This window comes from Ursus maritimus, unplaced genomic scaffold (assembly GCF_017311325.1).
Source record: "Ursus maritimus isolate PB19 unplaced genomic scaffold, ASM1731132v1 scaffold_19, whole genome shotgun sequence".
NCBI lineage: Eukaryota > Metazoa > Chordata > Mammalia > Carnivora > Ursidae > Ursus > Ursus maritimus.
In genome coordinates this window covers 51,107,484-51,134,093 of record NW_024424341.1, presented here as the reverse complement: position 1 = coordinate 51,134,093, position 26,610 = coordinate 51,107,484, and the positions used below count along the sequence as shown (strand labels likewise).

The 26,610-nt window shown below is 40.6% G+C and overlaps 2 protein-coding genes across 2 annotated transcripts in view; both read left to right on the top strand.

The window, feature by feature from the left end:
- Nucleotides 1-8,227: 8,227 nt before the first annotated feature.
- On the top strand, nucleotides 8,228-9,130 carry LOC103661091 (vomeronasal type-1 receptor 1-like). Its single transcript, XM_008688766.2, has one exon. It carries the CDS (start codon nucleotides 8,228-8,230, stop codon nucleotides 9,128-9,130), a length of 903 nt encoding a protein of 300 aa, XP_008686988.2.
- A 9,462-nt stretch (nucleotides 9,131-18,592) lies between these two features.
- LOC103661037 (zinc finger protein 780A-like) overlaps nucleotides 18,593-26,610 on the top strand; it is a 23,616-nt gene continuing 15,598 nt past the window's right edge. Inside the window, exons 1-5 of the mRNA XM_040633975.1 lie at nucleotides 18,593-18,743; nucleotides 19,360-19,426; nucleotides 23,726-23,780; nucleotides 24,046-24,172; nucleotides 25,257-25,355. Coding sequence (XP_040489909.1) covers nucleotides 23,736-23,780; nucleotides 24,046-24,172; nucleotides 25,257-25,355 — 271 coding nt within the window. The 5' untranslated portion in view covers nucleotides 18,593-18,743; nucleotides 19,360-19,426; nucleotides 23,726-23,735. The remainder of the gene's footprint in view (nucleotides 18,744-19,359; nucleotides 19,427-23,725; nucleotides 23,781-24,045; nucleotides 24,173-25,256; nucleotides 25,356-26,610) is intronic.

Below are 26,610 nucleotides of genomic sequence, written 5' to 3'. Positions count from 1 at the left end.
GACATCGGCCAAAGCAACCTTTTTCATGATACATCCCCAAAGGCAAGAGAAACAAAAGATAAAATGAATTTATGGGACTTCATCAAGATTAAAAGTTTCTGCACATCCAAGGAAACAGTCAGAAAAACTAAGAGGCAGCCCACGGAATGGGAGAATATATTTGCAAATGACACTACAGATAAAGGACTGGTATCCAAGATCTACAAAGAACTTCTCAAACTCAATACACGAGAAACAAATAAACAAATCAAAAAATGGGCAGAAGATATGAACAGACACTTTTCCAATGAAGACATACAAATGGCTAACAGACACATGAAAAAATGTTCAAAATCATTAGCCATCAAGGAAATTCAAATCAAAACCACACTGAGATACCACCTTACGCCAGTTAGAATGGCAAAAATAGACAAGGCAAGAGACAACAATTGTTGGAGAGGATGTGGAGAAAGGGGATCCCTCCTACATTGTTGGTGGGAATGCAAGTTGGTACAGCCACTCTGGAAAACAGTGTGGAGGTCCCTTAAAAAGTTAAAAATTGAGGGGCGCCTGGGTGACACAGCGGTTAAGCGTCTGCCTTCGGCTCAGGGAGTGATCCCGGCGTCCTGGGATCGAGCCCCACATCAGGCTCCTCCGCTGTGAGCCTGCTTCTTCCTCTCCCACTCCCCCTACTTGTGTTCCCTCTCTCGCTGGCTGTCTCTATCTCTGTCAAATAAATAAAATCTTTAAAAAAAAAAAGTTAAAAATTGAGCTACCCTATGATCCAGCCATTGCACTACTGGGTGTTTACCCTAAAGATACAGATGTAGTAAAGAGAAGGGCCATATGCACCCCAATGTTCATAGCAGCAATGTCCACAATAGCTAAATCGTGGAAGGAGCCGAGATGCCCTTCAACAGATGACTGGATTAAGAAGTTGTGGTCCATATATACAATGGAATATTACTCAGCTATCAGAAAGAACGAGTTCTCAACATTTGCTACAACATGGACGGCACTGGAGGAGATAATGCTAAGTGAAATAAGTCAAGCAGAGAAAGACAACTATCATATGATTTCTCTCATCTATGGAACATAAGAACTAGGATGATTGGTAGGGGAAGAATGGGATAAAGAAAGGGGGGGTAATCAGAAGGGGGAATGAAACATGAGAGACTATGGACTATGAGAAACAAACTGAGGGCCTCAGAGGGGAGGAGGGTGGGGGAATGGGATAGACCGGTGATGGGTAGTAAGGAGGGCACGTATTGCATGGTGCACTGGGTGTTATACACAACTAATGAATCATCGAGCCTTACATCGGAAACTGGGGATGTACTGTATGGTGACTAACATAATATAATAAAAAATCATTAAAAAAAAAAAGAAATCATTGTTTCTTATTTTTGTTCCTCTTCTTTTTTTTTAACGATTTTAATTATTTATTTGAGAGAGAGAGCGTGAGTGGGGGGGGGGCAGAGGGAAGAGAGAAGCAGTCTCCCCAGTGTGCAGGAAGCCCAATGTTGGGCTCCATCCCAGGACCCCAAGATCATGACCTGAGCCAAGGCAGACACTTAACTGACTGCGCCACCCAGTCATCCCTGTTCTTCTTTTTCTAACGTGTATTTTTCTTTGGCTGCTTTTAAGACTATGTTTAACTAGTTTTCAGGACTTCAGTTTTTATGAAGTGTTTCTTGGATCTGTGAGCTTATAGTTTTCACCAAACTTAGGAATTTATTATACATTATTCCTTCCAAAATATGTATTCCCCCCCTTTTAAAAAGATTTTATTTATTTATTTATTTGTTTATTTGAAAGAGAGAGAGAGAGAACATGAGCTGGGAACAGGGGCAAAGGGAGAGGGACAAGCAGACTCCCTGCTGAGGAGGGAGCACAATGCAGGGCTCGATCCCAGGACCCCAAGATCATGACCTGAGCCAAAGGCAGACACTTAACTGACTGAGTCACCCAGGTGCCCCATATTTCCTCCTTTTCTCTGAGGATTTTTATTATGTGTATATTAGCCTACTTAATATTATCTCACACACAAATGAAGCTCTATTACCTTTTAAAAATTAACTCTTTTGCTTCATTTTGGGTAGTTTTTACTGAAAATTCTTCTAGTTTACTGACCTCTTCTGTGTGTAATCCATTGTTAATCCCATCTAGTGACTAAACAAACAAACAAAATATACAAACAGATCTGTTTTATTGGCTTTTTTCCTCCTGTTTAGGGTCATATGTTTTCTGGTTTATTGGCATACCTAATAATTTTTAATTGAATGATGAACATTGTCAATTTTACTTCTTCTGATATACAGTTAATTTACTTGTGGTTCAGTTTGATTCTCTCAAAGCTTACATTCAAGCTTTGTTAGCTGGGTTTAGAATAACCATCTTTAGAGAGATATTTAGTCCAACCAGTAAGGCATGGCCCCTCTGGTGCCTCAACTGAATGCCCAAAGTGATTAGTGAGGACTCTCCTTTCTAGCTGGTCATAACTTGAACACCTTCCAGCTTTGGATGAGCTCTGGGAATGTTTAGTTCATAGTTACCTGTCTTTTATATGTACAACCTTACGGAGTTTTACCCTATGCGTGTACAACTTAGTATTCAGTGAAGACTCAGGGGCGCCCCATGCAGATTTCTGGGACTCTTTTTCTATATAGCTCCCTGTTCTCTCTTATTGCCTCTCTAGCCTATTATGTACATATTCTTAGTTTTCTTTTTTTAAAGAAGATTTTATTTATTTGAGAGAGAGAGAGCACAATCAAGAGTGAGAGAGAGTGAAAGAGAGCATGAGCAGGCAGAGGAGGGGAAGGGACAAGCAGACTCCCTGACAAGCAGGGAGCCCAAGGTGGGGCTCGATCCCAGGGTCCTGGGATCATGACCTGAGCTGAAGGCAGATGCTTAACCAACTGAGCCACCCAGGCACCCCACATATTCTTAGTTTTCTGTCATGTCAATTCATCCCAACATTTCTTTTTTTTCTCCCTGTAGTGTAATTTATTGGTCAGTCTTTTGTTAATCCTAGTGTCCTTAATTCTTTTCTTATTTCATCACCCTGACCTGGAAAAACCTCAGCATTGATTGAATCTAGTGTCCATTCCCCCCCCTGTGGCTACGCTATGGCAGTTTTGTGCAGCTGAATATACAACTTGGTAGATTGGTGTCAGCATAAATATTTCACTGGAAATAACCTGAATTGCTCCTATGATTCTGCCTAGCAGATCCCTTCTATTTCATCTTTCAACTCTTTCTACCATTATCTGCCACTGGGCTTTCAAATATTCTTAATTATCCTCAGATCTTTATGCTTCCTCCTCTCTTTTAAGATATGCTTGTCTCCTAGAGAGGTTTAAGTTATCTGTTGAGAAATCCCTTGTATTTCCTCCCACAATTCAGAATGATCCTCACTTTACACCCATTCTTTTTTTAAAGTTTTATTTATTTAATCTCTACACCCCACTGGGGCTGAAACTTGTGACACCGAGATCAAGACTTATAGGCCCCTCTGACTGAGCCAGCCAGGTGCACTTAGACCCATTTTTTTTCCCTAAGCTTATGTTAAGTGGGTAATGTATTCCTTTTTAAGGCTAAGATTAATTTTTTGCTAATGCATGGATCCTGTGTTTCTCCTCCTCTGCCTTTTTCTTTTTACCTAGTAATGGACTTTGATCTAATTAATATTAAATATATCTTTACTGTAATCCAACAAATTGGATTTACCCATCAGTATTTAAACTCTCTCTCTTCCCCCAGGAAGTTCTGGTTACTATTTTACGGTTACATTTATTGGTAGAGTGATCTGTACTCTCCACCATTTCTTCACTCCGATACACCGAGTGCATAATAAATTGACCTTCCATCACACAGCCCCATCTCATTTATTTTATCTTTTATAATCGGTCTCTGTCACTACCTGCTGCCTTGTTTATTTATTTATTTTTTAAATTTTCATGTAGTTATTTTAAATAATCTCTACACCCAATGTGGGGCTCAAACTCACAATCCTAAGATCAAGGATCACATACTCTTCTGACTGAGCCAGCCAGGTGCCCCTCTTCTGTCTTGTTTAGATATCCCCCACACTCCTTCCTTGGAAGGCCTCTTGTTTTCTCTACCAAATCTATGAGAGGTGGAAGTCATTCAGGCCTATGGGATCTACAAATTATCTTCTAGGAAGTATACCCCTCAGAGATTTTCAGAAGATAGGGAGTGCAGAGTCACGTGTATTCTCCAAGCCCTCACTGTTTGGACCTCACAATTATTTGACCTCATCCCTGTAGGGAATGCAGGAAAATGTTTTCTTCCAGTTCCCTCTGACAGCATCTTGGGATATTCTCTTGAAACACTCATAATTAATTTGGATAATTAGTATGCTGAGCAAAAAGTGTTTAGAGATTTTTCTTGGAGGCCCTGTCATTGATGCTAGAAATAACATAATAATCACAGCAGTGAAGAGATGAGGTCAGTAAAACCAAGCCTATAACTGAGGTTTCAGCTTTTCCCTCCCACGGCAAATCTGATAAACATTGGGTCTACCATCTTCTAACAAAGGTTTGCTCAGGTGAGTGGAGTTTTATTTGAGATTTAGAAATTGTCTGGGAGAGAAAAGGGGTGAATATTCAGAGATGGGAATCTACACAATGTCTGGACAATAATGCCTTTTCATGAGAACACACAAGAATTCATGGTAGAGCCTGCCTTACTGGGAAGGGATGTTCTCTAATCATTTGGAGATTCTCTTCCTCTTGCCCACTTGCCTACGGTGTCTCCTTGATTCTTTCCCTGCATTAGTTCTGTCCCAATTTTTACTCTGTTCTTTAATTAAACCTTAGTCTGAGATTCCTTAAGTGTGGGAGCAAGATGAATTAAATGTATAATAGAGAAAATTATAGGTCTGATGCATAGACTGTCTTAAATAAATATTAATGTCTTCTGTTTCCGTTGGACCTTGTCTGGATGAGACTGAATTTGGGAAATTTACTTATATGGGAGACTGCAATGTGTGCACTGATGAAAAATTTTAAGACATTGTCTGCATCTTAATTAGATTGGTACACTAAGAAATTATATTTTATTGTAGATTCTGATCTTCTAATCAAAATAATATATCTTGGAATACATACCAGATCCAATTAAAGAAGAAGGCATCCTTACGAGTGAATATCTCACAGCTGGGTTCTCATTTCCAATAGCATACTTGGGTTCAAAACCAGAATTCTGAGATGTGGTATTGGTCTTACAATTAGACATCTGATGTGGATCCTGCCTTCTGCTCTGTGTTCCAGGGACATAAAAATCCTGAAAGCAAATATGGTGGATCATGGTTATGGCTAGCACAGGGTCAGTGCTCACAGGGGCTTAAAGATTTGGTGAAATCTCACTGAATCTCGGGGTGCATGGACTTTAGGGAGCCATCTTCACTTTTTTTTTTTTTTTTTTTTTTTTTGCTCAAGCACAGAGCCCATACAGAATTCATCATCAGTCACAGTACTCTCTTGGTCAGCTGCACCTCCGCTTCTATTTCCATTTGCATGTGTGTCTGGTTCCTGCTCTTTCTAATGATTTTTTTTTTTTTGCCCTGGAATTTATTTGTCTGTTAAGATTTGATTTGACAACCCAACTTTATATTTTCCAAATCATTCACCAATTATTCTGGTTCCTCATACCAGATGGCTATTTTCTAATTTGTTGAATTTTCTATTTATAATTTTTTCTGGACACTTCATCCTGACCCATTGATATGTTTTACTGTTCTTCAATTGTACCCACACTTTAATTGCTGTAATAAGTTCTAGGAAATCAGGTAGGCAATCCATTGTTATTATTATTTTTAAAAAATGAATCAGTTTCTGTATGTTTGAAAATTTGGGTAATAAAGCATTGGGGAAAATGACTTGATTTTCTTGTACAATTATAGCTAAATTTTGAGACAAATTGCCCCGTTCCCCCCAAAAATTATCTTGCTATTTTGACTGACATTGGATTGAATCTACACATTTGAGGAAGTTTCAGATCTTGACGTGTTATATCTTCCCATCCAAGAACATGGAATGAGTTCCACTCATTTAAGATTTTTTTGTGCTATTTGCTTTTTTTTACTTTTATATTTCCAGCACATTACTGATCTAGTTTGGTTCCAAGATTTGAAATCTGTTTATGTATAATATATTTTAAAATTTTTCATATTTATGTAACATTTGAACAAATTACTATGTTATTACTTCTAAAATATTTCAGTATGTTCTTCAAAAATTACACATAAAAATGATCTAATTTTCGGGGCGCCTGGGTGGCACAGCAGTTAAGCGTCTGCCTTCGGCTCAGGGCGTGATCCTGGCATTCTGGGATCGAGCCCCACATCAGGCTCCTCCGCTATGAGCCTGCTTCTTCCTCTCCCACTCCCCCTGCTTGTGTTCCCTCTCTCGCTGGCTGTCTCTGTCTCTGTCAAATAAATAAATAAAATCTTAAAAAAAAAAAGATCTAATTTTCAAAGAGGAATAACTTTTTCCTGCCATTTTATTGACTGAGCCAGAAAAATAATGAATAATCGAGGCACCTGGGTGGCTCAGTCGGTTAAGTATCTGCCTTCCACTCAGGTCATGATCCCAGGGTCCTGGGATCAAACCCACCACCTCCGGCTCCCTGATCAGCAGGAAGTCTGCTTCTCCCTCTGCCCACCTGCTTGTGCTATCTCCCAAATAAATAAATTTTTTAAAAATCTTAAAAGGGACGCCTGGGTGGCTCAGTTGGTTAAGCGTCTGCCTTCTGCTCAGGTCATGATCCCAGGGTCCTGGGATCAAGTCCCACATCGGGCTCCCTGCTCAACAGGGAGCCTGCTTGTCCCTCTGCCTGCTTCTCCCCCTACTTGTGCTCTCGTTTGCTCTCTCTCTGTCAAATAAATAAATAAAATCTGAAAAAAGAAAAATAATGAATAATCGTGTGCCTGAGATCATATTAGTCTTTTATCCCCCATGAAATGAGATTGTTTCTAATATTCATTGTCATACTAATCATGGGTAGTCTTGGAATATATCTTTGTTAATGTTGTATTATTATTAAGATATATACTGCTCAATTCAGTTTAGGTCCTTGCTTCAAGAGTTGTATTAAAAAATTACATTGGTTTATAGAAATATAACATTTGACAAAGTGTATTTGATAGGATCCAGTGCAACATAAGATACTTGGATACCTATCTTTCAGATAGGTTAAGCTTTTACATAAACAAAACCAAACAAATGCTCAAATCAAGCAAGAACACGCAGTTTCAAATAACACACAAATAACACTATTTTTTAAAAAGATTTTATTTATTTATTTGACAGAGAGATGGAGAGCACAAGTGCGGGAGCTGCAGGCAGAGGGAGAGGGGGAAGCAGGGAGCCCAATGCGGGACTTAATCTCAGGACCCTGGGATCATGACCTGAGCTGAAGGCAGACACTTAACCAACTGAGCCACCCGGGTGCCCCTTTATGCACTATTTTATTTTTTAATTTTTTTTATTTTTATTTTTTAAAGATTTTATTTATTTATGTGACAGAGAGACAGCCAGTGAGAGAGGGAACACAGCAGGGGAGAGGGAGAGGAAGAAGCAGGCTCCCAGCGGAGGAGCCTGATGTGGGACTTGATCCCGGAACGCCAGGATCACTCCCTGAGCCAAAGGCAGACGCTTAACGACTGCGCTACCCAGGCGCCCCTATGCACTATTTTAAACTATTAAGTAGAGAATATGCATTCCGTGTTAAGAAATCTGTCAATGTAAAGGAATATTGAAATAACTTTTGGCATAAAAATAAATAATTGAAATAACTTTTGGCATAAAAACAAATAATTATTTGTTTATTCATGTAATAGATATTAATTGACTCCTGCTAGTAACAGATTGTTCTAGACGCCAGATATGGACTGAAAACAGGTAGACGAGACCCCTGTTTTCATGGCTCTCATAGTTCTGTAGGAGGAAGAGGTCTTCCTTTGATAGAAATAATGTAATCCAATAAGATAATTTCAATTGTTATAAGTACCACAGGAGATTTAGTAGGTGATGAGGAGAAAAAAAGAAAACTTTAGAAATGGGATTTTTATGCATGACAAGGGGATAGGGTTCCCAGAAAGGAGTTTTTAAAGAAATTATGGTGAGAACTGTAGTTCACTTGACTTGAAGACATTCATGTGTTCCTTCTGTTTCTCCCCAGGTTCTATGGACCTGAGAAAAATCATACCTCAGTCACCTAGGCAATGATTTCTGCTAACTTTGCAATAGGTATGGTCATCCTTGCTCAGACTGGAATAGGGACTATGGGTAATGTTTTACTCCTTTGTCATAATGTCTGCTCTCTTTTTAGGAGACATAGATTGAGACCATTAGGGCAAATAATCAACCATCTTGCTTTAGCCAATACTTTGATCCTTCTTTGTGGAGGAATCCCTTTAACAATGGTAGCCTTTGGGTTGAAATATTTCCTACATGATGTCACATGTAAACTTGTCTTTTATTTTCACAGAGTGGCCTGGGGAAATTCTCTTAGCACCACCTGTCTTTTGGGTGGTTTCCAGGCCTTGAGTATTAATCCTACAAACTGTAGATGGGCAGAACTCAAATTCAAATCCCCAAAGCATATTAATTCTCCATGTATCCTGAGTTGGATGTTTCATTTGCTAATAAACATCATTGTTCCCATGAGAGTGAGTGGACCAAAGAGTAGCAGAAATATCAGTGTGAAATCAAATCTTGGGTATTGCCCTCATTGGTTTATTAACACAATTACAGAATCATTATGTTTAGTTATTTTCACCTCTGTTGATGTTATTTGTTTGGGACTCATGATATGGGCCAGTGGATACATGATATTTTTCCTTTATAGGCACCAACAGCGAGTCCAATACATTCACAGCACTAGGCAATCCTCCCAAATGTCCCCAAAGATCAGAGCCACAAAAACTATCCTGATACTTGTGAGCACTTTTGTTTTATTTTATTCTCTCTCTTCTGTTTTTGAAACGTATGCTTATTATTTTGACAACCCACAGTTGCGGCTTATGAAAACCAGTGTATTTCTAGCATCTTGTTTTCCAACCCTCAGTCCCTTTTTGCTCTTAAAAAATGATCCTCATATTTCTGGCCCCTGCTGTTCCTGCTGAGGAAGTTGTAGAATTTTCCCAACTTCTGACAGCCTTGTACAATGTTCATTCACCCATCGATCTCCTTCTGTGAAGTAGATGAAGTATATTCTCCGTATCACTGATGTGTTAGACACAGTGGTGAACAGCAAGGGTATCTGCTCCAATAAAGTCTGTGGGGAATCCAGACATCAAACAAATAAGTGTATATAATTGCAGTCACACAGATTGGTGCAATGAGGAACTCAGGATAGTAAGTGTAAGGACTGTGGAAAGTTTTCCTTTGTATCTGAAGTTTATGCTACTCCCTGAACATTTTGGAGGAAGTTTGCCAGCCATAGTGGGTGTTTTAGGTAAATGGAAAAGCACGTTTGAACACCATTTCCAGGAAGGAACACAGAACATACAAAGAACCGAAAGAAACGCCGTGTAATTTTTGTGCCAAGAACGAGGGACTTCGGCATGGGCCGAAGGGTGGGATGACAATTTGCTAGGTTTTACAGATTAGGTTAAGAATTTGTACCATGGGGGCACCTGGGTGGCACAGTGGTTAAGCGTCTGCCTTCAGCTCAGGGCGTGATCCCAGCGTTCTGGGATCGAGCCCCACATCGGGCTCCTCCGCTGGGAGCCTGCTTCTTCCTCTCCCACTTCCCCTGCTTGTGTTCCCTCTCTTGCTGGCTGTCTCTATCTCTGTCAAATAAATAAATAAAATCTTAAAAAAAAAAAAAGAATTTGTACCATGAATCTCAACAGCAGTTTCAGACAATTTAAGGATTTTGTCAAGGAGAAAGGAGGCATTTTTTTTAATGTCCAATTTGCATAACAATTATGAGCATGGTTTATTGAATTAAGCAAGAGTGAACTTGGGAAGAAGATACAGGAGACTTCTGAAGTCAACAAGGTGAGAGAGGATGATGCTTCTGATAAAGATGATGAAAATCAACATGAGGAGGAGGAGCACATGGACTTGAGAAAAACTTCCTTAGGAAGAAGTATGCACTGAACTTAGCGATCATTTTACAAATGGTTATTTAAGGCTGGTGGGGACAGTGCCTCACCATTCTCTTAAGACTTGGGCAACTGGATGGATTGTGGTGGTGTTCCTTGATCTTCAGAAATTGGGAAGCTGTCCTTGGGATGTAGAAATACTGCACATTTTTTTTTAGCACGTGGAGTGCATGCACAGTGGAGTGTGCATCATGAATGCATCTGGTGAAGTATCATACACATGTATCTATGAGTGGGGGACAGATGGAAGATTTGCTTTGGAAATACACATTTGGCTGTCAACAGCATATATGGGTAATAGGGACTTAGGTAGGGTTGAAATAAGAGAAAAGGCATTTTGAGAGTGGAGAGAATATGCCTGAGAACTTAGTAACAAGTTAGCTTCATTTCAAGATCTGATAGAGTCACAACTAATGAATCATTGAACACTATATACAAAACCGATGATGTACGATACAGTGGCTAACTGAACATAATAAAAAATAAATAAAGATCAGATAGAGGAGGAAGATCTACACTTCATTCATTTATTCATTCATTTTAACAAGAATATTCAATGCTCCCTTACTATATGCCGGTCACTGTTATAGGTGATGTTATATATAGTAATATATAATAATACATATGATAGGAAAAAATAATGGTCCTTATGGAGTTTACATTTCTACTGGGAGTGGCAGAAAATGTTAAATAGATAACACTATAGTATTTCAGCTGCTGCTAAGTGCTCAATTGAAAAGTAATCAGTAGGAAGGGGACAAGGAATGCCCTGGATGGTTCAGTTTTGTTTTGTTTTTTTGAAGATTTTATTTATTTATTTATTTATTTATTTATTTATTTATTTGTTTGTTTATTTATTTTAGGGAGAGAGATAGAGAGAGAGTGCATGCGCATGAGTGGTGGGAGGGGGGCAGAGAGGGAGCGGGAGAGGTAAACAGAATCTTAAGCAGACTTCCCCTGAGTGTGCAGCCCATGAGACATGGGGCTTGATCTCATGACCCTGAGATGATAACCTGAGCAGAAACCAGGAGTTGGGCGCTCAACTGACTGAGCCACCCAGGTGCCCCCTGGGTGATTGTTTTAAATGATCTGGTCAGGAGATCCCTTCCTGAGAGTGTGATATTTGAACAGAGTCCTGAAGGACTTGAGGGAGAAAGTAAAGCATACAGTGTTTGGCAAGAATATAGAGGGTGGAGGGGATAGGTAGAGGAGAGACTGAGGAAGGACAGTTATTGGTATGTTGAGGGAATAGTAAGGTGACCAGAGGGGCTGCCAGGAGACTTGGGAATAAGCAATAGGAAGAGTTAAAAGTGCCAGCTTATATGAAGTCTTGTAGGTAGTGTAATTATATTGACTTTTTTAGGGAGCCGTTAGATGTTTTTGAACAGAGGAATGACATGATCCTATTTATTTTTCTGAAAGAATGATGGTGGTGGTTTTATACTGTATCAATTCCAAGAACTCCCTTCCCAAACGGTTTCAGGATAGGGTTGGCGGAGGCGATGTTTGTGCCATATTTAGAAGTTGGAAGAGAAGCGGTAGCCATATGCTCTGAAGGGCAGTGGGGGCCCCAGGTGCTGCCACAGCTCCCCACGGTGCTGCTCATCTGCTGACTCACCAGCAGGCACGACGCTCCAGCTCCTGCCAGGAAACCTTGTTCAGCTCCTCCTAGCACTGCGCCAGGTGTGTGTGTGCAGCCCATGACTCTGTGCCCCCTTCTGCAGGTCACCCACGTTGTAGGAGGTGGAGGTCGTGAGACACCGACACAGGTCCCACTTTGTCTTCACTCTCTCCTATTTCACACCCAGCTTTTATATCCTGACTCTGTGGCCTGCCAACCTACGGTGACCTCAGGCCCACCACTGGACCTTCATGGCATCCCATAGACTTCTTTACCAGCTCCCACAATGGTGAGAGTTCTAATTCTTATTTTAAAATACCCTCATATTCCATACCCCTCCCAGTGGTTCTACTTCTCTGATTGAATCCTAACTGACACAGTGATCTTCCTCCTGGGTTCTTGCTCAGGAGATCAAAGGACACTAGAAGGCAAACTGTGATAATCCAGGTGTGGTGTAATGGAAGTGGTGAGCATTGTTCAAATTTGCATATATTTTTACGTATTTGCCTTTCTCCTTTTCTGAGGCAATTACAATCCCCAGGCAAACATGAGTCTCTCTCTCTCTCTTTTTAAGATTTTATTCATTTATTTGAGAGAGAGTGAGAGAGATCACAGAGGGAGAGGGAGAAGCAGACTCACTGCTGAGCAGGGAGCCCGATGCGGGGCTTGATCCCAGGACCTTGAGATCATGACCTGAGCTGAAGGCAGATGCTAAACCGACTGAACCACCCAGGCGCCCCAAACATGAGTCTTTATTGTCTTGTTATTTCTGTGCCAGCTTCCAATACAGATGAGATTTATAAAAATTCCAGGCTCTTGTTTACTCCACGTGATGTCTTTTTGCCCCTATAAATTTTATGGCAGTATAGCATTCATAAGGAAAGAGACCCAAATCATAAGTGTGTGGACTGACATTCTCACAATGTGTGTGCTCTGATTAAACCAAAATCCAGATTAAGAACATACCAGTACCAATATCCTAGGATTGATTTTTATGCCATAGTGAAGTCACTAATCCCAAAGGTAACCCCATCCAGATTTCTAACACTGTACATTAGTGTCATTCTATTTGAGCTCTGTATAGATGGAGTGAAGCAGTATGTACATTACACCTGCCTTCTGTGGCTCAACATTATGATTCTGAAACTCACATCTGTTATTGTGTGTAGTTGAAGTTTTTAAGATTTTTAAATTTTTAAGTAATCTCTACACCGAATGTAGGGCTCGAACTCACAGCTCCAAGATCAAGAGTCAAGTGCTCTACTGACTGAGCCAGCCAGAGGCCCCTGGAGTTGAAATTCTTTTATTCTCATATCTGCATATTCTTCCATTGTGTAAATACAAGGCAATTTAATCCTTCTAGCGTACATGTTCTTTTGGCTTGTTTCCAGACTTGGCTATTAGAATAGTGCTGTTATAAATTTGTTTGTACATGTCTTTTGAGACATTTATACAAGAATCTCTTCTGAGAATATAGTGAAAACCGCTGGATCATTTGGTAGGCATATTTTAGCTTCTGTAGACAATACCAAACAGTTTTCCAAAGAGTTTGTAACAATGAATTGATATTTCCACCAGCAGTGTATGATAATTCCGTTGCTCCAAATATTCCCCCAACATTTGGCGTTGTCTATTTCTCCCCCATTTTAGCCATACTGATGAGTGTGTAGTGATATCACACTGTGTTTTTAATTTTCATTCCCCTGTGACTACTGAAGTTAAGAATCTTTATGTATGTTTTTTGTCCATTTGGCTGTCTTCTCTTGTGAATTATCTTTCAAAATGTTGCCTTGGGTGCCTGGCTGGCTCTGTCAATGGAGTATGTGACTCTTGCTTTTCAGTGTAGAAGTCTTACACATCATTTATTAGATGTTTCTCTAGATAATTGATGTTTTTGATGCAATTTTAAATGGCGTAACTTAAAAAAAAAAGATTTTGTTTTTAAGCAATCTCTGTACCCAATGTGGGGCTCAAACTTACAACCCCGCGAACAGCCAAGCACCTCTAAATGGCATCACTTTTAAAGTTTCTTTGTTGAAAAAAGAAAAAAGTTTCTTTGTTGGTAGTATTTAGAAAGTACATAGAAATAAAATTAGTGTTGTATTTTGAATTTGAATTCAGCAACATTGCTAAATTATGGTATATTGCTTTAGATTCCATTTTATTATCTATGTGCACCATGATGTCATCTGTGATAATAACAGGTTTATTTATTTTCATCCAATCTATATGCCGTTTATTCATTTGTCTTCCCTTAAATTCATTGGATAGAACCTCCAACAAAGTGGTGAGAATGGGCATACTTGCTTAATTCTTATCTTAGGGGGAAAAGCTTTCAATTTTCACCATTAATTATAATAATTCATCGTTATGATTAGCTGAAGAAATTTTAAATGTTATTGTAAGAATAAGGAGGTTTTCTTCTGTTCTCAGTTTGCTAAGAATTTTGCATTTCTTGAATAAACCCTATTTAGTTGTGATATATATTTTATTTTTAATTGATTTATTAGTATTTTGATAAAGAGTTTTGCATCTATGTTTATGAGATGCATTTTGAAATGTCCTTATCAGGCTTGGTATCAAAATTACTGGACTTTTACAATGAGTTGCAGAGTGTTTCCTTCTTTCTGTTCTCTAGATGAGTTTGTGTAAGATTAATATTATTTCTTTCTTAAATGTTTAGAATTCCCTGGTGAAGCAATCCACACATGGAGTTTTCTTGTGGAAAAAATTTAGAGTAGTGGCCCAATTTCTTTAATGGAGCTAAGAGAATTCAGACTTTCTATTTCTTCTGTGTCATTCATAGGTTTTATTTTTCAAGAAAATTGGTCATTAAACTAAGTTGTCAAATACTGAAATTTTATTTATTGCATTCTCATTATCTTTAAAATGTCTGTAGAAGGATGCCTGGGTGGTTCAGTCGGTTAAGCATCTGCCTTTGGATCAGGTCATGATCCCAGGGTCCTGGGATCGAGTCCCATTTTGGACTCCCTGCTCAGCGGGGAGTCTGCTTCTCCCACTCCCTCTGCCCCTCCTCCCCGCTCATGCTTTCTCTGTCACTCTCACATACTCTCTCTCAAATAAATAAATAAAATATTTTTAAAAAAGAAACTGTGATCATTTTTTCCATTTCTTGATGCATACTTGACAACAGCAGAATCCCTGCATTTCCTCCTTAATATGAAGAGTGAGTACTGTTATTATAGGAAAAGTTCTTGGAAAGTCCTTGGAAATTAATCTGACTGTTGCAATAGCAATTTGCGAGTGATATATCTATATATCTATATATATGACATTGCAAGGAGAGTGACATCATCAAAGAATAAAAGATGCAAATATGGTGACTCCTATCACATCTCCACTTACTTCACTTGTTTAGCTTGTGTCGAAATGGATGGAGTTTGGATAATGACTGTAGTTTATCATTAAATCAATCAGGATTCCTAATTTCTGTGTGTTAGATGATGGCAGGTTAAACTCATAGTAAATGCCAGTAGTACAGAGGTCTCAGTTATGTCCCCCAAATGAAAGTCATTGCTGCAGTTAGCAATTCTTTCTACTTAGAAGCACAGTGTTGGGGCATCTGGGTGGCTCAGTCAGTTGAGTGTCTGACTTTTGATTTCGGCTTATGCCATGATCTCAGGGTCATGGGATTCAGCCCCACCTCAGGCTCTGCACTGGACAGGGAGTCTGCTTGGGATTCCCTCTATCCCTCTCCCTCTACCCACTTCCACCCCACCCAGTTCGCTTGCTCGCTCTCTCTTAAAAAAAAAAAAAAGCACAGTGTTTATTTGGTTTTGGTTTCTGCACATTTTAAACGGTACATACGCACCATTTGAATGTGCTGCTCTGACCCATTGTCTGAACGACTTACAAAATAGGCAGTATTGATTGGGTCCCAAAGCTAGAGAAGATTTGGCAAGTCTTTTTAAAAAAATTTTTCAAAGATTTTACTTTTAAGTAATCCCTACACTGAATGTGGGGCTCAGACTCACAACTCTGAGATCAAGAGTAGCATACTCCACTGACTGAGCCAGCCAGGCACCCCTCTTTTATTATTGATGTACTTCATTCTCTTAGTTTCTGAACTACCATATTCTTTTCTGCCCCACATTCTTTGCTGCCCACTTCTTTTGGGCTAGATCTCTTAACTTTGTAGTACACCAGGGGTTGTTCCTAGTTCTCCTCCTCTTCTCTACCTTCATATTCTTTTTTTTTAAAGATTTATTTATTTATTTATTTATTTATTTGAGAGGAAGAGAGAGAGAGAGCGCAAGACTGCAAGAGCAGAGGGAGGGAGAAGCAGACTCCCAGCTGAGCAGGGAGCCCAACATGGGACTCGATCCCGGGACCCTGGAATTATGACCTGAGTCTAAGGCAGATGGTTAACTGACTGAGCCACCCAGGTGCCCCCATATTCTTTTTTTTTTAAGATTTATTTATTTATTTGACTGGGAGAGAGAATGCAATCGGGCATTCTCGGGAAGGGCAAAGGGAGAGACTCTCAGGCAGACTCCTTGCTGAGTGCAGAGCCCACTGCGGGGCTTGACCTCACAACCCATGAGATCACAACCTGAGCAGAAACCAAGAATTGGACACCCAGCAGACTGAGCCACCCAAATGTTCCTACCTTCATATTATTTTTATGTATACACATCTGGTTATTTGGTTTAAAAAAAAACATCAAAATAGACCCATCCAACTCACTCCCATCTATATGTAAATAACTTTTAATAATGCCTGCAATAATCTTTCTCTTTAGCTTAACACTTATATTCATTGGATATTTGCTGGGATTTCTAACATGAATGTGTCTAAAAATGGACATTTTTTTTTCTACTGGCCTCACCCATTTTCTGTTTCTCCTGTATCTCAGGAAATGACACCAGGCTGCCATAATTTTCTTTAATAAATCCTTAGAAATCAGTCTGATTACCTCTTGTGTTGGTGATTGCTGACATAAGGGATTGCTTAAAGGATTGCTGTTGAGAATTTGATAAAGGGATAACATACAAATACGTGGGCAGCTTAACGCAAAACAATAAAGCATGGAACAGTTTTCTGAGGCTGGCAAGCCTGGGGGAACCATTATAGCACCTAAGTTTGGAAAAGCAAGGTAAGGAGTAGTTACTGGACACAGAGAAGTAAGGCTTACCAAGCAAAACATGTGATGAGACCTATGGTGTGTGTGTGCGTGGGGATGTCGAAGCCAACCTTGACTGATTAGGGATGGAGGGAGCTAGGGAAATATGTAGTCCAATTTCACTCTCTTCCTGCTCGCCAGTCTTATACTGGTGTAGTCCATTGATACAGCCCATAATGAATAGCTTTGGAGGCACAGAGCAATGTAGAAGTGGGCAAAGAGCAGATGTGGAGGGACACAGGGAAAAGATACATTTCAATGACCCTTTCTTTCACAATCCAGCTTATTCACAAGTGCCTTTGGCTCTATTTATGAAATATGACCACTCTATATCAATCTCTCTCTATACATTGCTTCTGCATTAGTATAACCCATTATTTTTGCCCTGAATTACTGTGTTATCTTCCTAATTTGTGCCACCTTTCAATTCTTTAACCTCAAAGAACCCAAGTTTTATATTGTAAATTATATGCAATGAAAACCTTCCTGCTTAGAATTCAGCTTCCAAATCTCATGGAACTAGAAAAGGACCATCACATCAAGCCTAAACAATTAGAAAGAAAGAGATGATAAAGGGCAGAAATAAGTGAAATAGAAACAAATAGAGAGTACAATAGAGAAAAACTACATCAAAAATCTTGCTATTTATGCAATTGGTTAGTCCAAGACAAAAAGAGAGGAAACACAAATGAACAATATCAGGAATGAGAAATGAGGCATTAATATAGATCATACAGACATCAAAAATGTAAGATGTTATGAAAAATGTTAAGATGGTAAATTGGACAATCTGGTGAAATAGACGAATTCATCGAAAAAACTTTGCAAATTTATTTAGCAGAAGAAAGAGAAAATCTATTTTAAATTTTATCATAAAGAAAACTCTATGCCTAAACACGATGGAAGAAATTGCATCAATCTTGCAAAAATTCCTCCAGAAAACATAAAAAGGGAACACTTCCTGACTTTTTTTGTGATCCCAGAATAAACTTGATTCCAAAATCTCATGAGGCTCAAGATTGCTTATGTGAAGTCGTTTGTGCTTCCATCTGAATATTAGGATTTTTTTTCTATTTCTGTGAAAAATGCCACTGGAATATGATAGCGATTGCATCGAATTTGTTGATTACTTTGGGTAGTATGGACATTTTAACAATATTCTTCCAATCCATGAACACGAGATATCCTTCCATTTATTTTTGTCTTTTTCAGTTTCTTTCATCAAGTATAATTCATGCACATCCTTGGTTAAATTTGTTCCTAAATTTGTATTATTTTTGATGCTACTGTGAATGAGACTGTTTTCTTAACTCGTTTTTCAGACAGTTTGTTGTTAGCGTACAGAAACACAATTGAGTTTTGTACCTTGATTTTGTATCCTGCAACTTTACTAAATCCGTTTATTCCACCTTCTTTGGTGGAGTCTTTAGGGTTTCCTATATATAAGACTCCGCCTTCTCTAAGAGTTATGTTCATTTGCATTTTTCTCCATAAAGAGAAAAGTAAGTTACACTGAAGCTCTAAGAAGAAGCAATGTTCTTTCAGAAGCATCCTCAAGTTATCAGCCGCCTGCACCTGCGCACTCCTGGGCTGGAACTCCCACAAATCAGTGGTCTGAGCTCCGTTAGGGGCGGCCCAAGTTGCATGCCGGGAACAATCTGAGCTGCAGAACGCTAGGCTTCTGAGGCATTTCCCTTTTGGGACTGCATTTCCCAGTGGCCACCACGCCGAAGTAGCAGCTACTTCCGGCACCCAAGGGTCGTTGTCCTGGTGGGGTGAAGCCCTCAGGTCGAGAAAGGAGTCGTTGGCTGCCAGAGGCCTCTGCTGAGCAGGACGCCAGCCGGAGGGACCCGCCAGTATGGGTGGGCAGAGAGAGGCGCTCAGGACAGGGCGCTGACGGGCACCCGAAGGAGCTTTCCTCGAGCGCGCGCGCCCAGCGAGGAGGGGGATTGTGCGACCGCGAGGGGCAGACGTGGAGTGTGGGGGTGTGTGCGTGAGGGCGCGCTGGTGCCTCGGTGCTGCGGTGACGGGGAGAGGGGGCGTGTGGACACTGAGCGTGCTTTGCTGTGGCTCTGTGTGCGTGTGTGTGTCACCGGGACCAGTGGCCCGCCGCTTCCTCACTCTTCTCCCCTCCCAGCCACGTGGCTGCAGCATACCGATGTCCCCAGTAGGGAGGTCAGATACTGAGCCTAGAATGAGAGTTTCCCTCGGAAATCCCAGGCCTGGACATGGGGCGGGAATTTTAGTGCTGCAGGTGCCTGTCTGGGTCCCCCACGGGGGCAGCTGCATGTTCAAAACCACCGCATTCTCAGAGTAATGTCCTCAGGAACCAGCTTCGAACTCGGGGACCGAGTCCTCCTTTTATTCCCATCCCATTTTGTGCGAAGTAAGGGAGGTGTGGCCCTGGAGGGTGCTTTCAGATTTAGTCCGCGCTCCAAGAAAAGCCTGGGGTCTCATGCTCGCCTTCTTCTTCCCCAGTCGTACCATTATCCAGAAGGACCCCGAGAAGGATGAGAATATTATTGCTGCATGTCTAAAGTCAAGGGTGAGTTCGTGCTTTGTTTTGCTTAAGAAATGCGTTTTTGGTTTTAGAATATAGACGTTCCAGTAAGTTTTCAGGAAATGTAGGGAGACGTGCAAATTGGTACCCCACCATTTGGTCCCCCATTGCCCCTCACCTCTTCACTTAATATTCACTTGGTAAATAATCTGGTAAATACCAAAAGCAGCCTGGTAAATTGTTGACATCTTGAGCACTCCCTTTTTCTGAGATGACACAGAAGTAAACCTCCAGCGATTAATGTTAAAGCTTTATTTTAGACTCTGATTTGGTAAGAAGAAAATTAGTGTTTAGGTGGAATCATACACTGGATATCTTTTGCTCTTTAAGGGCCTGCTTTCAAAGCAAGGGAGGAAGGGAGATGGTTAGCTGATTTCAGTCAGTCTGAGGCTTTCAAAAATGGAAAAGTGATAGCAACAGAAGTTGGTATCAGTAAGAGACAGGATTTTTCCAGGGAATTCCATCAATTGAAATTTGTATTATTGGCCACATCTGTTTGAAGTTGGCAGCTTGAGTTGTATGTTGGGCTTCCTTTTGTGTGAACTGTCAGAAGCAGTATAATGTGGTTGAGAGTAGGGGCTGTGGATCCAGAGTATCTGGGTTGGAATATTGGCTCTCTCTTTCTGGCTGCCTCAGGTTTGTAATGAACATCAGATGAGTTAATATGTATAAAGCCCCTTAGAGCAGTGCCAGGCATACAGTAAGTGCTTGATATGTGTTAGCTGTTGTTTATGTGTGTTTTAGCTCATTCCTCTCCATTTCTGTACAACAGGGGCATTAGGAATATGTGATCCATGGTGATTGCTGCCTGCATATTGTGAAAACAAGTGAGGTGCTCAAGTGATCTAGAATAAAAATTCTTGGAGTGCTAGGGTGGCTCAGTTGGTTAAGCATCTGACTCCTGATTTTGGCTCAGGCCATGGTCTCAGGGTTGTGGGATCAAGTCCTGTGTGGGGCTCCATGCTGGGTGTTGAACCTGCTTAAGATTCTCTTGCTCTCCCTCTGCCCCTCCCTTCCCCTCTCTCTCCCTCCAAAAAAAAAAAAAAAAGGAATAAAAGTGCTTAACCTGAATTGCTATGATTCCATTTATGGTCTCACTGGACCACAGATCCCTTGAAATAGTAAACCAAAGTGTTATGGTGGATTTTGTGGGGAAAGTATATAATTTCATGAGATTATTCAAAGTGTGCATGACCTAAAAGGCTTGGATTCATCGGTGTAGATCAGTAGTTCTTAACGGGTGTGTGTGTATGTGTGAGTGAGATTTTGCCCTCCAGGGGACATTTGGTAATATTTAGAGGCAACTTTGGTTGCCACAGTGGGGGCAGTGATACTTGGATCTAATAAGAAGAGGACAAAGATACTACTAAACATTCTACAATGCACAGGATAGCCCTCCCCACCCATCTCCCCACAACAAAAAATTATCTGGCTCAATATGGTATTAATGCTGAGGATAAGAAACCCTGGTCTGGCATCAAAAGACTGTGATACTTGGAGTGATAATTAAAAAGGTCTTGTACAAACTGAGTAGTTAAGCAAATCACACTAGACTTGTGATGGAGTATTATGCACTTAAGAAAATTATGTTCATAAATAATCATGAAAAGAGAAAACATTTGCTCTCGTGTTAAGCAGTATTCGTGTTAGGAACAGTAATACCTAAGAAGATGTATATGAATCCCATTTACTAAGTGAGGGCATTCTATGAGAATTCTCTCCAAAATGATGTTTTCATCAGTTTCTTAATGAAGAAGAGAATCAGGCCTGGTACTTTGTATATCCCATGCATTTTCTTAGTCTGCAGGTGCCACTTACCTGCATTATGTTCTTTTGGAGAAGAATCTTGATCATGAAAATTTCTAGTTATATTGGTGAGATACAGCTAAAGGATGTTAGAACTGGTTGCTGTTACTTGTTATAGTCACATTGTTTTCTTTGTTGACTCTCATGACAAGCTCAGTTCTTTAATGATTGGAAGTACCCACTTCCTGATAGCTGTTTTTATTTTTTTGGTTTAATTTGGAAATAGCTTTTTTGTGGGGTTTTGTTGGGAGGTTTTTTGTTCTGTTTTGTTTTTTATTTAGAGAGAGCACTTGAGCAGAGGGAGGGAAGGACAGAGAGAGAGAGAGAGAAAATCTTAAGCAGTCTCCCCCTCAGCATGGAGCCTGATGCGGGGCTCAGTCTCACAACCCTGACATCATGACCTGAGCCGAAATCAAGAGTCAGACACTTAATCGACTGAGCTACCCAGGCGCCCCTTTATTGTGTATTTTTGATTATGGAATAGTGCGAAACGATTCTTTTTAAGGCACTTAAGAAGGAAGTTAAAATTATAGTACCACCCTCTAGAGGTTATTATTGATGCTTTGGTTTATATTTTTCCAATTATTTTTTCTGTGTGAATACGAGAGTTTTGTTTCTGTAGAATAGAATCAGAATCAGTTCAAAAAACAAATCTAATCAAGTCATCATTTTCATTCCTTTCTGGGTCTGTGAAAGAGAGCATTGTACCATTGCCTCTCCCTCTGAGGCTTCTGTGCTGGAAGGCTCCTTTTCTCCTTGTCTTTATGAGAACCCTCTCTGCTAATGGGGTTCTTTAAGAATTGCATTCTCCAGGCTAAGCTCTGCATATTTTTGGTTAGCATTCTACGAAAGAGCAGGCCTTACACTGTATTTTATTGTATGACTTACACAAGAAAAAGGGAAACAGTGGAGTTAAGTCTTTAACAAATGTAATCTTCTTTATCCTCAGTAATAAGAATGACACAGTTAATAAGCAGTTAATATGCTTAATATTAAGCAGTTAATATTAAGCAGTTAATATGTGTCATTACGCATTTCCGTTGAATTTTCTTAGTATTCTTTTAGGCTTCTTATTTCTCCAGCACAGAAGGTGAACACTGAACAAGCATAAGTGTATAGTAGAGGATGACAGAGCCCATCAGAAGAAGTCATCTAGCGTACTTCGAGATAGGAAAGACACATCTTTTGGTCTATAGGGTCACCACGCATTGACCAAATTATAAGCCCATGGGATTTCTGTAGAGTTAAAGAAACTCTGTTGGAAAATTTGTACCTTACTTAGAAATTCTAAATCTGTTAAATGCAAAGTGACTAATAGCAGAAGATGATACAGTAGCTGTTTAGGGAATATCGTGGCCGAAATGATAGGTTTAAAGACATAGTAAGCCTTTCAAATGTGTACAAGACATTTTTTCTAGAAATTATTATAACCTGCTCAGATAAATGTAGACGTCTTAAGTGTTGGTTCAAGAATTGGGAAATAAAGGAAACAAACCCCTTAAGTAAAAACAAGAGTTTATTAGAATATCCTGAGTTTTTCCAAGTTTGTAGGGAAGCTGTCTAAGTAAAAGATTGTCATTCATCTGATTTGGAGAACAGCTTCCTCATAGGAAAAAATATATATAAACATAAATATACATATATGTATGTGTTTATGAATATAACTGTGTATACATTCCAAGTTAACGCCTTGCCATAGTTACAATTGTGAAGCACTCTTAAGCAAAAAGTAGAGATTGGGGGCCACAATACAGTGACAAGAACTGTTAACATGACGTAATTTTCTAGAATTTTTTCTGTCATTGTCTGTTAGTCTTTATATATACACACATGTATTTTATAGATGTAACCATATTCTGCATCCTATTTCATAACCTGAATTTTCTGCTGACTATGTATCTTGAACATGTAATGACTGCTTATGTATTTCATTACGTGGGTGCCCTGTTGTATTTAACCAGTTGGCTTTGGACTTAGAAAGCCAGACACTGCCTGAGCAAGTCCATCTACATCCTTCCCAGTTTTCATCCTTGCCCCACTTCCCCCAATCCTATTTTCACAAATAGGTTCCAGTGTGGATGATGTGACCCCCTTCTCAGCCCTGAAAGGTGGGACGGGGGGGAGGAGGATCTGCACGGAGCAGGATGAGGGGCCCAGTCTAGGCCTAGTCACGTGTTCCAAGAATGGAGGATCCCTCAGTGCTGAGATATTTTGGAGGACGGGTTCCCCAGGCCTCGGAGGAGAGCTTAATTTTGTCTAGACTCCTCATGTTTGATGCCAATTTGTACGGGGGGTGGGAGGAAGAGGCAGAGGGACGGAGGAAAAGGGAGATTGTGTGAAATAGAGAGGGATAGGAGAGGAATTTTAGGGAGTAGCTGGAACATAGAAGTGGAAGAAAAAATTGCTGTATTAATTTGAGTCCCTTAGCACTAAAGGCACAGCTTGGCTTAAGCCCTTCTTTTTTTTTTTTTTCTCTAGGAGGGGAGGCATGAAGAAGATGGACCAATTTTGTCATTCTAAAAACATGGCCTATGTAAGTTGTTATTTCTTCTCCTGAAATATAATGACTTCACGTTTTGTTATTTTTTTAGCCACTCCCCACCATGCGGGGATCAGTAGGTTATCCCACAGCACATAGCAGGTCTGTTGTGCAACAGCAAGATTCTTCAAGAACTGGCAGGCACCCTGCGAAGCGCCATATTGCCCCTGCCCTGCATGGCGGTTCTTCGCCGCTCTCTGTTCACCTTACAGTAATTTCCTGCAGTTTCACGGTAATGCATGTGTGTGTGTGGTTTCAGGGATCTCTGTCATTCGGGGACGTGGCCATCAGCTTCTCCCAAGAGGAGTGGGAGTGCCTGGACCCTGCCCAGAGGGCCTTGTACAGGGACGTGATGTTGGAGACCTACAGCAACCTGGTCTCAGTGGGTAAGTCTATCTCCCCCAATAGTAGTTCATTTTACAGATTAATTAAGATTACAATAAAGGGACGACTGGGTGGCTCAGTTGGTGAAGCATCTGCCTTCGGCTCAGGTCATGATCTCAGGGTCCTGGGATCCAGCCCTGCGTTGGGCTCCCTGCTTGGTGGGGAGTCTGCTGCTCCCTACCTCCCACCCTGCTCGTGCTCTTGCTTGCTCTCTCTCTCTCAAATAAATAAATAAATAAATTTCTTTAATATTACAATAAAATTAGTATTGAACAATTATAATTAATGATTTAAATTTTAAAATTTAATTTCATAATTTAACTTAAAATAATTTTAAACAATTAATAATTTAATAAATTATTAATATCTCTTCTCTGGAATATCTCTTATGTGGGGCTCGATCCCAGAACGCTGGGATCACGCCCTGAGCCGAAGGCAGACGCTTAACCGCTGTGCCACCCAGGCACCCCCAGGGCCATCTTTTAAATAGCTGAGTTCCTTCTTGTTCCCAAAGGAAATCGTTTGGAATTTGTCAGATTGAAAACGGGCGTGTCCATTTTTACAAATTTAGGGACGCCTGGGTGGATCAATTGGTTAAGCGTCTGACTCTTTTTTTTTTTTTTAAAGATTTTTATTTATTTATTTGACAGAGAGAGAGACAGCCAGCGAGAGAGGGAACACAAGCAGGGGGAGTGGGAGAGGGAGAAGCAGGCTCATAGCAGAGGAGCCTGATGTGGGACTCGATCCCAGAACGCCGGGATCACGCCCTGAGCTGAAGGCAGATGCTTAATGACTGCGCCACCCAGGTGCCCCTAAGCGTCTCCCTCTTGATTTCAGCCCAGGTCATGATCTCAGGGTCATGAGATCAAGCCCCGCGTCAGACTCCACACTGGGTGTGGAGGAGTGCTTGAGATTCTCTTTCTCCCTCTCCCCCTATCCCCTCTAAAAAAATATTACTACAAATTTAACCAGATCTCAACCAAAGTTTTTCAGTTTGTTTTGCTTTGTGGGGTTTTTTTTTTTGTATATTAAAAAATTTTTTTTCTACACCATGTATCATGTCATTTCTTTTTTCGTGTTTTTAAGCAGGAAGTTCCATTTCCAAGCCAGATGTGATTGCATTATTGGAGCAGGAGAAAGAGCCCTGGGTGGTTTTGAGGAGAGAAACAAGCAGATGGTACTCAGGTGAGTAGGGGAGAAGCTGGCAGAGAGGATCAGGAGGGGTCAGAGAGGGGTCATACCCCTGAGATGTGGTTTGGAAAAATGCCTTCAAAGACCCAAGGCCTGTTGGATAAAAATGCCTGAGATCTGAGAAGGAAATAAAGATCACACAGTGTGGACTTCCTAAGGAACTCTAAGGAACTCCATCTTTCCCTAATCATCTCCAATTTTTGTTCTTTTATTTCTTCTCCTTTTAGTGGAGTGAGTGCCCTCTTTCCCAGTGTAACCTTTTTTTTTTTTTCTTCGAGATTTTATTTATTTATTAGAGAGAGCACGCTTGTGAGCAGAGGGAGAGGGAGAGCGAGAACCCCAAGTAGACTTCCATGCAGAGCGCATAGCCCACCACGGGGCTCGATCCCGCAGCCCCGAGAGAGACCATAACCTGAGCTGAAATCACGAGTCAGACGCTTAACTGACTGAGCCACCCAGGCACTCCCACCATAGAGTAATCTTTTAACATATATTTTTCATCCAGCTGCTTTCCAGTTCTGCTTTTGCATTTAAATTTCTATATGTGTTTCCAGTGTCAAAAAATATATTCATATATTCAGCAATATTTATCAAGAGTCCACTCCAAGCAAAGCACTGTGCTTGGCACTGTCCGTACAGGGAGATGAACATGACCGACAGGGTCACTGCTCTCATGGCCTTTACCTGCAGTTGGCAAGACATGGATCAATCAAGTCAGCAGAGTAAATCAGTACTGTCGGGAATCATGCTGTGCAGACAAGTGTACAGGAGCAATGCGGTGGAAGACAGGCTTGGGTGGTTAAGGAGTGTTTCTTGAAGTGGGTGTGCTTGCATAGAGTTGTGAAGAAAGTGTTCGGGCCACAAATCTGGGCAAGAGCATTCTAGTCTGAGCTGGTCGCACAGAGGCCCTGAGCAGGAAGTGGTCTGTGTGTGCCTGGGAGCAGTAAGAAGGTTGGAGCAGAAGAGGTGAAGGCATGGTGGAAAGGGAGGTCTGGGAGTTAGGCCAGGACCAGATCCTACAAGGTTCTGATTGTCATTGTGAAGAACGTAGAATGCTTTCCAAGAGCCACTTAGAGCCATGTTCTGATCTATGTTGAAAGTTTTCCTCATTTCTTCGTTTTTAAACAAAGTATGACAAGAATACAGAAAACCACGTAACACAAAGAATTGCTTGATTAAGCATCTTAAGGTGCCCACACTTGTAACCACCAGGTCATGAGTTAGGGTTTTGCCAGCTGTCCCAGAAGGC